Source organism: Thunnus maccoyii, chromosome 18 (genome assembly GCF_910596095.1).
Source record: "Thunnus maccoyii chromosome 18, fThuMac1.1, whole genome shotgun sequence".
Classification (NCBI taxonomy): domain Eukaryota; kingdom Metazoa; phylum Chordata; class Actinopteri; order Scombriformes; family Scombridae; genus Thunnus; species Thunnus maccoyii.
In genome coordinates this window covers 16,959,167-16,973,465 of record NC_056550.1, presented here as the reverse complement: position 1 = coordinate 16,973,465, position 14,299 = coordinate 16,959,167, and the positions used below count along the sequence as shown (strand labels likewise).

The following is a 14,299-nucleotide window of genomic DNA, read 5'->3' as shown; positions in this document are numbered from 1 at the left end:
CGATAATCTGATTTTGATTGATAAGTAGATGTCAATTTGGGAGAAGAGAAACCAGAACCATAGCCTGGAGAGCTCCAGCTGTGATAAAAACTCAGTAACAGTGTTTAACTTGCTTCCTCCAAAAGTCATCTTCAAACATCAAATTTTATTCAAACCAATCAAAATAATCAAAAAGAAGTAATTACACAGAAAATTGCTCGTGCAACAGAGGACTCATCAGGCTGTTTATTATGTCCTGTGTTAAATGAAGTGTTTTTAGAGAAATCATTGTTTCTTCTGTTAAATGATGTAAAAGCAAGGTCCACTTACTGAGCTGTTCCCCGAGTGTTTAAGATATATCTCACATACATGTGTCCCCAAAGTCAAGAATAAATCTCTATGCTTACATTTGTTCATCACTAATCAATGTCTTTGCATTGCATTGTCCAGTGCAAATGAAAAGGAAAAAACAACAAACACTGAGTTTAATTATCTCTTCATGAGATCAGCCACTAAACTTTTACATGAAATGAGTGTTTTTTTAAGAACAGATTGATGAAACTGGTTTGTATTGATCTTTAAAGTCTCATGTAGCTACAGAGAACATTACTTGATGTGTGAGAGACTCAAAAAGCAGAAGTACTTTGTGAAGAGGTTTTTGTCACAGAGTGAATCACTGTGATACTCCCTCATTAGCAGAGCTGTCCCGTGTTTGACAGTAATAGACTGCAGAGTCTCCTGCCTCTGCCCGCTTAATGATGAACTGATAATCTATGTTTGATGAAGATCTAGAGTTGAATCTGTCTGAGGAGAATCCTGTTCCAAAGCTGGGTGAACTGCCAGAATGGTAAAATCTCAGAACATACTGAGGAGCTTTACCAGGAACCTGTTTATACCAGTAGACAGAATTTACATCATCTCTCTGAATGTTGCAGTTGAGAACAACTTCTTGTCCTGTAGAAACTGTGTGGACAGCAGGCGTCTGGGTCACAACTTTCGCTGCATCAACATCTGTCAACAAACACAGAAAAATACATGAGTTAAAAGGTTTCAGCCTGAAAATATGAATATAAAAAGAATCAGAAGAATATCTTACATGTTAGAGCAGTGATGAGAGTGCAGAGGGTCCCCAGCATGTTGTCAGTGTGTGGTGTAAACGTCCCTTACTGTCCAGCTGAGAGGTGAGCAGGGTTGGAGTGTGAGGAGAAGAGAGACTGAAGCTTATAAAGACACTGAGGAGAGGAGAAGTGGAGGAGGAGGAGTTTCAACACTCAACACTGTTTTCATTTATGAATCTCCTACATCATATATGTGGTTTCATATTACATTGACAAATTATTTCAAGGCAAAGAGCGTCACTGCTGTTGTTGTTGATCATATATCTATTTTTCATTATAAAGGTGTTTTGATGACATGTGTCTCCATACTCACATCACTTATTCATAACAATAAAAGCCAACATGGTCATTTGTCATCAAGAGAAGCAGACGAGATGATCACTCTATCATCAACCACTGCTATAAAACATCTCACATGTTAGACAAAACAGAAATATTTGAATTGACGCAGTCACTCATCATTGGTAAGTCACAGAAAGTGTTGCAGATAAAAAAGTGGATCTATACATTTTTATAATAATATCTCCATTTTGTTTAGTCTGAGAAAAAAATGACCTTTTTGATTGAGTTCAGTTGTTTCAAACTTAAGCCTGAAAACAAAGAAAATCATAAATCTAATGGTTTAAAACCGAAAGCATAAAAATCTAAGATGGTTGTTAAGTTATGTGCATTAAAGCTCCGCTAGATGAACAAACACATTATACTGAAGGCGTAGTTGGATCATTTTCTTCAATACAGATATTTGGGCATTTTTTTATTGTGTGATCACAAACATGGTTTCAGTCTAAAGCTGCTTTTATTTGTGAAGATTAAACCACAATCTGTTATTGTAACAGCTTCCTTTCAACACTGCAGGGGTGAATGTTTGTAGTAGTGAAAAGATGGATTCATGTAAACTATTACTTTTACTGTTGTTGTGTAGAATAAAGTAGAGACATACTTTAGAAATATTTTCTCATGTAACATGGGTCAATTGGATACGGCTTTGGTTAATAGATGGTTTCACATTTAGTGAACGTTCTTACAGCATCAAAAGCAGAAGTGAGTGTATTCAGTGAGGAGGTTTTTGTCACGGTGTAAATCACTGTGATGCGTACTCACTCACAGAGGTGTCCCATGTTTTACAGTAATAGACTGCTGAGTCTCCCTCCTCCACATTGTTGATGATCAGTCGATAATCTGATTTTGACTGATGATTAGATGTGAATTTGGGAGAAGAGAAACCAGAACCATAATATACAGAGCTCCAGCCATGATAAAATCTCAGAACATACTGAGGAACTCCTCCTGGACTCTGTTTATACCAGTAAGCTGGTTGATTAGTAACAGTTCCCAGGTTACAGTCCATGGTGACTGTCTCTCCTTTCCTCACTGTCACAACAGGAGGCTTCTGTGTCACCACCGTCACACCACTCACACGTGGAAACAACAAGATGACATGGAGTCAAGAGAAACACACAGACTGATGAATCCAACATGAGGTCAAAGCTGCAGTAAGTCAGCCTCCTTACATGTTAGAGCAGTGATGAGAGTGCAGAGGGTCCCCAGCATGTTGTCAGTGTGTGCTGAGAATGGCCTTGTAACTTGGAAAGTGAGCTTACTGCTGACAGATGAGAGGGTTTGGAGGATGAGGAGAGGAGGTGCTGGAGGAGCAATTTAATACAACACTGAAACTGAGAGTGACTGACAGGAGGAGGAGCTTTGGTTTGATCTTTACATAAATGATGAGATTCACGCATGAAAGTTTTGGAAATTTTTAAAACATTTTTCTAGTTAGACTTTTATGAAAAATCATCCTCTAATTTACAAGTTTTTCAGAAGTAAAAAAGAGACATTTGTTGCAGGATATAAGCTCTGAAACTGCACACATGCGTATATGAACAGATTAGAGGTTGACTGTCTTTGATTGACTGAATGACAATAAATAAAACATAAGTGTGTTTTCAGTCAGAGACAGTTCCCTCTGAAATAAGTAGAGGAGGCCTGCAGGTGCATCCTGGTTGAGAAGAGAAGGAGGAGAGAAGTGACGCTTCACTGACGAAGGATGAAAACTCAGTTTCAGTTTCTACATAGTTTATCAGAGTTTTCTAACATCTCAATTGTTGCAAATTACTAAAACAAAATAAAGAAATATTAATCAAGTTTGTTCCTTATTATGCATTTATTGCACATTTCAACCCGATATCAATATAAAATTCTTAAATGTCATCTGTGTGTTCTGGATTAACTGTAAATATCAGTGAGATGAACATCAGAAGAAAAATAAAATCTAGTGAAGGTTACAGTTATTGCAGTTCAATTAAAATTGTTTTTAAGTTTTTCATGAGAACAAATAAATACAAACCATTTTTTATATCACAATGCTTTTATTTAATTAAACAAGTCTTGGAAAATGTACCAATTGCAAAGCCGATACAACACCTCCACCTAACTGTCACAACATTTATTACAAGCATGCAGACACATCTTTTCTATCATCTAAACCTTGTTATGAGCAAACAGCACAAACAGTAAAGAAACAGATTTTAAATGCTCATTCTGGTCCTCTACTATTCTTCAGCGGGACACTTTGACTTGTTGATGTTTTTCTCTGAAGTCTGGGAGCCCGCAGACACTTTACATGTGTAAACCTTGTCCATGTTCCAGTCTGAAGTCTGGATGGACAGATAGCTGCTGATTTGGAAAGTCTGGTCTGGTTGCTGAACAGCGGTGCTGCTAGAGATCCCACTGCTCACTGGACTCCCAGCAGACAACCAGGTCACATCTGCAAAAGGCACAGACTGACTGGACAGACAGACCAGAGTGGCTTTGTTGGACTGGAGCTCAGCACTGGACGGAGGGAAGACTGTCAGGACAGGAGGAGAGAGGCTGGAGCCTGAAAATACATGAAGGACAGTTATACATCAAATCAGTAACACAAATACTGACAGTAACAGTACTGTAACATATTAATTCATTCATTGTTTTGACAATATATAACAATCATGCTGATGAAGTAAAAAAACTAAACATTTTAAATGGCAAAAACATTTATCAATCACAAACTCAGAAATTCAATCATTATCTCTGTATAATTTTTCATATTGGAAACAAATCCACAAGCACAAAATGGTATTTGAATTCTACTGAAATAATTTCAGTCAAAAAATTAAATTCTAATATATCAGTAGTCACTTTGCTTTAGTGGTGTCTGAGCATCAAAGAAAAATACATATTTATTTTTAAACAGTCAATATTAAGTTCAGATAAATTCAAAATCACCATCAAACTTTAGAAGATAAGTAGTTAAATAACACAAGCACAGTAATTTACTATCAGTATCATGATGTAAAATAATTTTGACAGATAACCTTACAAACCTGTAGCTAGAATGCCTTTACAAGGTTAAATCTCGTCAAAATATTTAAATTTAAAAAAAAGAAAAAACTCTTTAAAATGCCTCAAACATAAAATAACATAAAAATATTTGTGGATTTTAAACATTGTGATTGTTTACAGATATTTCATTTGTCTTCAAACACATAGTTTAGTATCTAAATAACTAAAGTACAAGATAAATCTATTATTCACTGAAAGAAGTACAACAACAAGTCACACATAATTTGATTATTTTCTCTTAATATACACCAGAAACAATAAATCTATCTTGTTTTATGATCAGTTTAAAAGTACTTACTTGTCACGATCAGCTTGGTGCCTTGTCCGAATACCACAGTGATTCAGTTTGTACACATGGCTGTACAAAAACCTCCTGACTCTCACTAATGAGGGGAGTGAAACTGAAACATCCTGTTGAGACCAACTTTCACTGTCAACATCTCATTCTCTTCATCACTCTGTTTATATTCCAAAACACTGCTGGACTTGAGGATTGATTCTGAATCTTCTGTTGCATCATTTTGTTTTCATGTTGATGTTAAAAGTCCAAATATCATCATTGAATGAAGAGGGATGATGGTGGAAATGTTTTCCTTCATAAATGCATCACTCACACAAGGCAGCAAAGTTTATGTGGGTATTATTGAGTGCAGGGTGATATAAAAATCATTGTATGTTTAACTTGCTTCCTCCAAAAGTCATCTTCAAACATCAAATTTTATTCAAAGCAATTAAAATAATCAAAAAGAAGTAATTACACAGAAAATTGCTTGTGCAACAGAGGACTCATCAGGCTGTTTATTATGTCCTGTGTTAAATGAAGTGTTTTTAGAGAAATCATTGTTTCTTCTGTTAAATGATCTAAAAGCAAGGTCCACTTACTGAGCTGTTCCCCGAGTGTTTAAGATATTTCTCACATACATGTGTCCCCAAAGTCAAGAATAAATCTCTATGCTTATATTTGTTCATCACTGATCAATGTCTTTGCATTGCATTGTCCAGTGCAAATGAAAAGGAAAAAACAACAAACACTGAGTTTAATTATCTCTTCATGAGATCAGCCACTAAACTTTTACATGAAATGAGTGTTTTTTTAAGAACAGATTGAGGAAACTGGTTTGTATTGATCTTTAAAGTCTCATGTAGCTACAGAGAACATTAGTTGTTGTGTGAGAGACTCAAAAAGCAGAAGTACTTTGTGAAGAGGTTTTTGTCACAGAGTAAATCACTGTGATACGTGCTCCTTAGCAGAGTCATCCCATGTGTGACAGTAATAGACTGCAGTGTCTCCTGCCTCTGCCCGCTTAATGATGAACTGATAATCTATGTTTGATGAAGATCTAGAGTTGAATCTGTCTGAGGAGAATCCTGTTCCAAAGCTGGGTGAACTGTCAGAATGGTGAAATTTCAAAACATACTGAGGAGCTTTACCAGGAACCTGTTTATACCATCGGGCAGAATATCTATCATCTCTCTGAATGTTGCAGTTGAGAACAACTTCTTGTCCTGTAGAAACTGTGTGGACAGCGGGCGTCTGGGTCACAACTTTCGCCGCATCAACATCTGTCAACAAACACAGAAAAATACATGAGTTAAAAGGTTTATGGCTGAAAATATGAAATATAAAAGGAATCAGAAGAATATCTTACATGTTAGAGCTATGATGAGAGTGCAGAGGGTCCCCAGCATGTTGTCAGTGTGTGGTGTAAACGTCCCTTACTGTCCAGCTGAGAGGTGAGCAGGGTTGGAGTGTGAGGAGAAGAGAGACTGAAGCTTATAAAGACACTGAGGAGAGGAGAAGTGGAGGAGGAGGAGTTTCAACACTCAACACTGTTTTCATTTATGAATCTCTTACATCACATATGTGGTTTCATATCACATTGACAAATTATTTCAAGGCAAAAAGCGTTACTGCTGTTGTTGTTGATCATATATCTATTTTTCATTATAAAGGTGTTTTGATGACATGTGTCTCCATACTCACATCACTTATTCATAACAATAAAAGCCAACATGGTTATTTGTCATCAAGAGAAGCAGACGAGATGATCACTCTATCATCAACCACTGCTATAAAACATCTCACATGTTAGAAAAAACAGAAATATTTGAATTGACGCAGTCACTCATCATTGGTAAGTCACAGAAAGTGTTGCAGATAAAAAAGTGGTTCTATACATTTTTATAATAATATCTCCATTTTGTTTAGTCTGAGAAAAAAATGACCCTTTTGATTGAGTTCAGTTGTTTCAAACTTAAGCCTGAAAACAAAGAAAATCATAAATCTAATGGTTTAAAACCTAAACCATAAAAATCTAAGATGGTTGTCAAGTTATGTGCATTAAAGCTCCGCTAGATGAACAAACACATTATACTGAAGGTGTAGTTGGATCATTTTCTTCAATACAGATATTTGGGCATTTTTTTATTGTGTGATCACAAACATGGTTTCAGTCTAAAGCTGCTTTTATTTGTGAAGATAAAACCACAATCTGTTATTGTAACAGCTTCCTTTCAACACTGCAGGGGTGAATGTTTGTAGTAGTGAAAAGATGGATTCATGTAAACTATTACTTTTACTGTTGTTGTGTAGAATAAAGTAGAGACATACTTTAGAAATATTTTCTCATGTAACATGGGTCAATTGGATACGGCTTTGGTTAATGGATGGTTTCATATTTAGTGAACGTTCTTACAGCATCAAAAGCAGAAGTGAGTGTATTCAGTGAGGAGGTTTTTGTCACGGTGTAAATCACTGTGATGCGTACTCACTCACAGAGGTGTCCCATGTTTTACAGTAATAGACTGCTGAGTCTCCCTCCTCCACATTGTTGATGATCAGTCGATAATCTGATTTTGACTGATGATTAGATGTGAATTTGGGAGAAGAGAAACCAGAACCATAATATACAGAGCTCCAGCCATGATAAAATCTCAGAACATGCTGAGGAACTCCTCCTGGAATCTGTTTATACCAGCAAGCTCGTTCGTTAGTAACAGTTCCCAGGTTACAGTCCATGGTGACTGTCTCTCCTTTCCTCACTGTCACAACAGGAGGCTTCTGTGTCACCACCGTCACACCACTCACACCTGGAAACAACAAGATGACATGGAGTCAAGAGAAACACACAGACTGATGAATCCAACATGAGGTCAAAGCTGCAGTAAGTCAGCCTCCTTACATGTTAGAGCAGTGATGAGAGTGCAGAGGGTCCCCAGCATGTTGTCAGTGTGTGCTGAGAATGGCCTTGTAACTTGGAAAGTGAGCTTACTGCTGACAGATGAGAGGGTTTGGAGGATGAGGAGAGGAGGTGCTGGAGGAGCAATTTAATACAACACTGAAACTGAGAGTGACTGCGCATTATATACAGATTAGAGGCAAACTCTTTGATTGACTAAATGATAAGAGAGCTGACACTTGACATCTTCATTTACATGGAGCTATAAATAAGGAGAGGAGGCCTGCAGGTGCATCCTGGGAAGAAAAAGAGGGAGGAGGAGAGAAGTGATGCTTCACTGATGAAGGATGAAGACTCAGTTTCAGTTGTTACTTAATTTATTGCATTTCTCAACATGTTAACAGGAATCTAAAACCAGATGAAGAAGAAGTTCTGTTCTCTCTTGTGCTTTCATTGCAAATGTAAACTCAAATACAATGTAGCTTTCTTCATTTATATATAATAATAGATATTTCAGTAAGAATAAACTACACATAAGTCTGTCATCTGTGTGTTCTGGATTAACTGTAATTATCAGTGAGATGAACATTACAGGACAAATAAAATGTAGTGAAGGTTACACTTATTGCAGTTAAATCATTACTGTTTTAAATCGTATTTACATGAGAATAAAAAAAATACAAACTATGATGTTTTATCACAATGCTTTTATTTTATTTAACATCTCTTCAAAGATGCAACAATTGCAAAGCCGATACAACACCTCCACCTAACTGTCACAACATTTATTACAAGCATGCAGACACATCTTTACTAACATCTAAACCTTGTTATGAGCAAACAGCACAATCAGTAAAGAAACAGATTTTAAATGCTCATTCTGGTCCTCTACTATTCTTCAGCGGGACACTTTGACTTGTTGATGTTTTTCTCTGAAGTCTGGGAGCCCGCAGACACTTTACATGTGTAAACCTTGTCCATGTTCCAGTCTGACGTCTGGATGGACAGATAGCTGCTGACTTGGAAAGTCTGGTCTGGTTGCTGAACAGCGGTGCTGCTAGAGATCCCACTGCTCACTGGACTCCCAGCAGACAACCAGGTCACATCTGCAAAAGGCACAGACTGACTGGACAGACAGACCAGAGTGGCTTTGTTGGACTGGAGCTCAGCACTGGACGGAGGGAAGACTGTCAGGACAGGAGGAGAGAGGCTGGAGCCTGAAAATACATGAAGGACAATTATACAAAACTGGCATTAAAGTCATGAAAAAAACTGAAAAAATAGAAATTAAATCATTTATAAGAAGTATGACACTACCAGATTCATTCTTTAGATGTTGCAACAATATAACAATCAAACAGAAAAAGTGAAAAGCATTTCAAATGGCAACATGTAAAAATCATCTCTTCAAATATGAGCAGTGTTAATTTTTTAAACAAATTTTTATCAATTATGAAGTGAGATTACAATGATCAGTTGGAAAAAAAACATTAATTTTTCTTCTTTGTCTTACAAAGTGGTGTTTGAATTCTACTGAAATCACTTCAGTCAGTGGGGAATGAAAGTATATCACTTTGCTTTAGTGGTGTTTATATAACCATTAAGAAAAAAACAGAATTGAAATAAACTCATAATCCAGATAAATTCAAAATCATCCTTAAACTTTAGAAGATTAGTAATTAAACAACACAAGCACAGTAATTTAGTATTGATATCATAATGTAAAATACTTTTGACAGATAATATAACATTCCTCTAGCAGATTATTCAGTGTTTGTCAATGTTAGAAAAATGTTAGAACTTCTCACTAAATGTAAATAATAAACAAAATCTTGCACATCTCTTAAACATAAATACACACAACTTTAGAGTATCTGTAGAAAACATTTTAAATATTGTGTAAACACTGTGTCTTTGCATTCAAAGACATAGTTTAACAAAGCTGAAGTACAAAATGAACCTACAATTCAGTGAAAAACATATTAAACATTATCGTCAAGAACACATACATTGATTATTTTCTCTTATAAACACCAGAAACAATAAATCTATCTTGTTTTATGATCAATTTAAAAGTACTTACTTGTCACGATCAGCTTGGTGCCTTGTCCGAATACCACAGTGATTCAGTTTGTACACATGGCTGTACAAAAACCTCCTGACTCTCACTAATGAGGGGAGTGAAACTGAAACATCCTGTTGAGACCAACTTTCACTGTCAACATCTTATTCTCTTCATCACTTCATCACTGTTTATATTCCAAAACACTGCTGGACTTGAGGATTGTTTCTGAATCTTCTGTTGCATCATTTTGTTTTCATGTTGATGTTAAAAGTCATTGAATGAAGAGGGATGATGGTGGAAATGTTTTCCTTCATAAATGCATCATTCACACAAGGCAGCAAAGTTTACATGGGTATTACTGAGTGCAGGGTGATATAAAATCCAGTGTATATTTAACTTGCTTCCTCCAAGAACCATCTTCAAACATCATATTTTGATCAAACCAAAAGAATTGAAAAAAAATAATTACACAGAAAAAAATGTCTCATAATATAGTGCACTCATCAGGCTTTATATTATGTCCTGTGTTATTTCTTGTGTATTGTTGACATTGTTTGGAGTCCCACAGTTCTGTATTTGTAAATGATATTAATATTATCTGCTAAATCAACCATTTTTGTTCTATGAATATTTTTCTCTCTTCTGACCTCATTTAAGCTCAACACGTAAGAAAGTATCTTTTGTTTTCCAAAAAGTCATTCACATACAAACATATACTCTTTAATTTACAGAGACCCAACAATTCCCACATGTAGACCCAACAATTCCCACATGAGCAAGCACTTGGCGACAGTGGTAAGGAAGAACTCCCCTTTAACGGGTAGAAACCTCAAGCAGAACTCGGCTCATGGTGGGCAGCCATCTGCTTTGACCGGTTGGGTTGAGAGAGAGAAAGAAAGAGGGAAAGAGGGGGGGGGGTCAGAATAACAACAATCATAACAATAACAATAAGTAGCAATACCCAGGGAAGGATGCCAACTATAAGCTTTATCAAAAAGGAAAGTTTTAAGCCTACTCTTAAACATAGAGAGGGTGTCTGCACCCCGGACCGACTCTGGAAGATGGTTCCACAAAAGAGGAGCCTGATAGCTGAAGGCTCTGCCTCCCATTCTACTTTTAAAGACTGTAGGAACCACCAGTAAGCCTGCATTCTGGGAGCGCAGTGCTCAAGTGGGATAATACGGTACTATGAGCTCTTCAAGATATGATGGTGCCTGTCCATTAAGGGCTTTGTAAGTTAGGAGAGGGATTTTAAATTCTATTCTAGATTTTACAGGAAGCCAATGTAGCGAAGCTAAAATGGGAGAAATGTGATCTCTTTTTCTAGTTTTAGTCAGTACACGTGCAGCTGCATTCTGGACCAGCTGGAGAGTCTTTAGAGACTTGTTAGGGCAGCCTGATAATAAGGAATTGCAATAATCCAGCCTAGAAGTAACAAATGCATGGACTAGTTTTTCTGCATCTTTTTGGGACAGGATGTGCCTGATTTTTGCGATATTACATAAGTGAAAAAAGGCAGTCTTTGAAATTTGATTTATGTGGGAGTTAAAGGACATATCCTGATCAAAGATAACTCCCAGATTCCTTACGGTGGTGCTGGAGGCCAGGGTAATGCCATCCAGAGTAGCTATATCTTTAGATAATGTGTTTCTAAAGTGTTTAGGGCCAAGCACAATAACTTCAGTTTTATCTGAGTTTAGTAGTAGAAAATTGCAGGTAATCCAGGTCTTTATGTCGTTAAGGCATGCTTGTTTGTTTGTTTAATTGATTGGTTTCATCAGGCTTCATTGATAAATATAATTGGGTATCATCTGCATAACAACAACATTGAATTTAATTATCTCTTCAAGAAATCTTCAGTTAAACCTTTATATGAAATGAGTGTTTTTTAAGAATAGATTGATGAAACTGGTTTGTAGTAATTTTTTAAAGTCTCATGTAGCTACAGAGAACATTAGTTGATGTGTGAGAGACTCAGAAAGCAGAAGTACTTTGTGAAGAGGTTTTTGTCACAGAGTAAATCACTGTGATACGTCCTCCGTAGCAGAGCTGTCCCATGTATTACAGTAATAGACTGCAGAGTCTCCTGCCTCTGCCCGCTTAATGATGAACTGATAATCTATGTTTGATGAGGATCTAGAGTTGAATCGGTCTGAGGAGAATCCTGTTCCAAACTTGGGTGAACTGTGAGAATGGTAAAATTTTAAAACATACTGAGGAACTTTACCAGGAACATGTTTATACCAGCTGACATATTTTCCATCATCTCTCTGAATGTTGCAGTTGAGAACAACTTCTTGTCCTGTAGAAACTGTGTGGACAGTGGGCGTCTGGGTCACAACTTTTGCTGCATCAACATCTGTCAACAAACACAGGAAAACACATGAGTTAAAAGGTTTCAGCCTGAAAATATGAAATATAAAATGAATCAAAAGAATATCTTACAAGTTAGAGCAGTGATGAGAGTGCAGAGGGTCCCCAGCATGTTGTCAGTGTGTGGTGTAAACGTTCCTTACTGTCCAGCTGAGAGGTGAGCAGGGTTGGAGTGTGAGGAGAAGAGAGACTGAAGCTTATAAAGACACTGAGGAGAGGAGAAGTGGAGGAGGAGGAGTTTCAACATTCAACGCAGTTTTCATTCATCAATGTACTACATCAGATATGTGGTTTATTCTCAAATTATTCAGTTACACAATAAATTGCTTCCCTTTTGTTTTTTATGAGCATATTGTATTTCTCATGTCAGTATCTTCACACGTCTAAATTCTTAAACAGGAATCTCTGTTTCTAGATGATCTGTTGTAAGTCACTTTTTGATTTTGTTTTGTTTTAGCTTCACAATTAGATTACTGTCATTTTTACTGCACCTAGGACTGTAACAATTATCACTACCTCTGTATTAGAGGATTTGTCTCAGGAAAGTTTTTATCATGTTTTGGGGTTGAGAACAGTAAACTTCCAATTACTTAAACATGTTTAGTGGGAAGATACAGTAGCATTTAAGCCTGATTTATATCAAAATGTCGGATATAGTGGATGAAGGTGGGGTGCACTCATTGGTGCTTGGCTTTTTTATTATTTAAGCATAATGAAAAGCACAAGTGAATATAATGTTGGAAAGATCATAGTTAGAATCGACAAAGAGAATTGAACAAGAACATGTTTGAAAAAAAATATTGTGAATTGCAGTTGTTATGTGCCAGAGACTCAAAAAGCAGAAGTGTTTAGTGAAGAGGTTTCTGTCATGGTGTAAATCATTGTGATGCCTTCTCATTCACAGATTCGTCCCATGTTTCACAGTAATAGACTGCTGAGTCTCCCTCCTCCACATTGTTGATGATCAGTCGATAATCTGATGTTGACTGGTGATTAGATGTGAATTTGGGAGAAGAGAAACCAGAGCCATATGTTGGAGAGCTTGCAGTGTGAATAAAATACAATACAAACTGAGGAACTCCTCCTGGAATCTGTTTATACCAGTGAACACCACTGTTAGTAACAGTTCCCAGATTACAGTCCATGGAGACTATCTCTTCTTTCCGTTGTTATACATAGTATTTTATGTCTTTACTATCAGATAACATCTGTAAGAGACTCAAAAAGCAGTATTTAGTTAGGAGGTTTTTGTCACAGTGTAAATCACTGTGATACTTTTTCCTCAGCAGAGTTGTCCCATGTTTCACAGTAATAGACTGCTGAGTCTCCCCCTTTAACACCGTTGATGATCAGTCGATAATCTGTCATTGACTGATGATTAGATGTGAATTTGGGAGAAGAGAAACCAGAGCCATGATATACCGAGCTAAAGTCATGATGGAACTTCAGCACATACTGAGGAACTCCTCCTGGTATCTGTTTATACCAGCGAGCTGATTCATCAGTAACAGTTCCCAGGTTACAGTCCATGGTGACTGTCTCTCCTTTCCTCACCGTCACAACAGGAGGCTTCTGTGTCACCACCGTCACACCACATGGAGTCAAGAGAAGCACACAGACTGATGAATCCAACATGAGGTCAAAGCTGCAGTAAGTCAGCTTCCTTACATGTTAGAGCAGTGATGAGAGTGCAGAGGGTCCCCAGCATGTTGAAAGTGAGCTTACTGCTGACAGATTAGAGGGTCTGGAGGATGGAGGAGAGGGGGTGCTGGAGAAGCAGTTTAATACGACACTGAAACTGAGAGTAACTGACAGGAGGAGGAGCTTTGGTTCAATCTGCACAATTTTTGATATTTGTTTGTCTCTTTTCATCTGTGGAGGGAAATGTCATTATTCACTATTGTCAATGTAGTCAAGTAAACTTCTCAAGTAAACTTTTATTTATAAAATACAATAATGTCATGATGTGAGAAAAACCCTGCAAATAGTAATGGATCATCATGCATGAAAGATTTAGAACTTTGAAACATTTTGCTTATTGTAATTAGAGTTTTATAAAAAATCACCATCTTGTAACTTACAAGTTTCTAATAAGTCAACAGGAGACATTTATTGCAGGATGCAAGCTCTGGTTCAGCACACATGCACATAATTGACAGACTAAAAGGTAAAGTGTCTGAATGATTTTAATTCAGAGAGCTGACACT

General features: G+C 36.9%; 2 protein-coding genes and 1 gene segment (V, D, J or C); all 3 read right to left on the bottom strand.

The window, feature by feature from the left end:
- Positions 1-3,449: 3,449 nt before the first annotated feature.
- Positions 3,450-7,772, bottom strand: LOC121884865 (immunoglobulin lambda-1 light chain-like). 3 transcript variants are annotated; one of them, XM_042393924.1, is made up of 4 exons: positions 7,658-7,772; positions 7,238-7,565; positions 4,774-4,805; positions 3,450-3,972 (listed from the first exon to the last, which is right to left on the bottom strand). In XM_042393924.1, exons 1-4 carry the CDS (start codon positions 7,695-7,697, stop codon positions 3,647-3,649), a joined length of 726 nt encoding a protein of 241 aa, XP_042249858.1. In that variant the 5' UTR covers positions 7,698-7,772; the 3' UTR covers positions 3,450-3,646. The 3 variants fall into 3 exon arrangements, with proteins under 3 accessions (XP_042249858.1, XP_042249859.1, XP_042249857.1); XM_042393925.1 differs by lacking the exon at positions 7,238-7,565 and adding an exon at positions 5,713-6,038 and having other exon boundaries at positions 4,774-4,807; XM_042393923.1 differs by lacking the exons at positions 7,238-7,565; positions 7,658-7,772 and adding exons at positions 5,713-6,038; positions 6,125-6,226 and having other exon boundaries at positions 4,774-4,807.
- Positions 7,773-8,273: 501 nt separating this feature from the next.
- LOC121884866 (immunoglobulin lambda-1 light chain-like) lies at positions 8,274-12,271 on the bottom strand. Its single transcript, XM_042393926.1, has 4 exons — positions 12,165-12,271; positions 11,756-12,078; positions 9,738-9,774; positions 8,274-8,871 (listed from the first exon to the last, which is right to left on the bottom strand). Exons 1-4 carry the CDS (start codon positions 12,202-12,204, stop codon positions 8,546-8,548), a joined length of 726 nt encoding a protein of 241 aa, XP_042249860.1. The 5' UTR covers positions 12,205-12,271; the 3' UTR covers positions 8,274-8,545.
- A 699-nt stretch (positions 12,272-12,970) lies between these two features.
- LOC121883928 lies at positions 12,971-13,800 on the bottom strand. The segment is given in 3 exon segments: positions 12,971-13,246; positions 13,368-13,690; positions 13,758-13,800. Coding segments are annotated over 3 exon segments (642 nt in total).
- Between the last annotated feature and the right edge of the window lie 499 nt (positions 13,801-14,299).

What these genes read in the sequence shown, in the direction of transcription:
- LOC121884866 (XM_042393926.1), bottom strand. Translation starts at nt 12,204, where the DNA reads ATGCTGGGGACCCTCTGCACTCTCATCACTGCTCTAACTT. An exon ending in GGGACAGCTCTGCTACGGAG is followed by an intron (nt 9,775 to 11,755) that starts GACGTATCACAG and finishes AACTGAATCACT; the next exon opens with GTGGTATTCGGACAAGGCAC. An exon ending in CACCAAGCTGATCGTGACAA is followed by an intron (nt 8,872 to 9,737) that starts GTAAGTACTTTT and finishes ATGTATTTTCAG; the next exon opens with GCTCCAGCCTCTCTCCTCCT.
- LOC121884865 (XM_042393924.1), bottom strand. Translation starts at nt 7,697, where the DNA reads ATGCTGGGGACCCTCTGCACTCTCATCACTGCTCTAACAT. An exon ending in TCTCATCACTGCTCTAACAT is followed by an intron (nt 7,566 to 7,657) that starts GTAAGGAGGCTG and finishes TGTTGTTTCCAG; the next exon opens with GTGTGAGTGGTGTGACGGTG. An exon ending in CACCAAGCTGATCGTGACAA is followed by an intron (nt 3,973 to 4,773) that starts GTAAGTACTTTT and finishes ATGTATTTTCAG; the next exon opens with GCTCCAGCCTCTCTCCTCCT.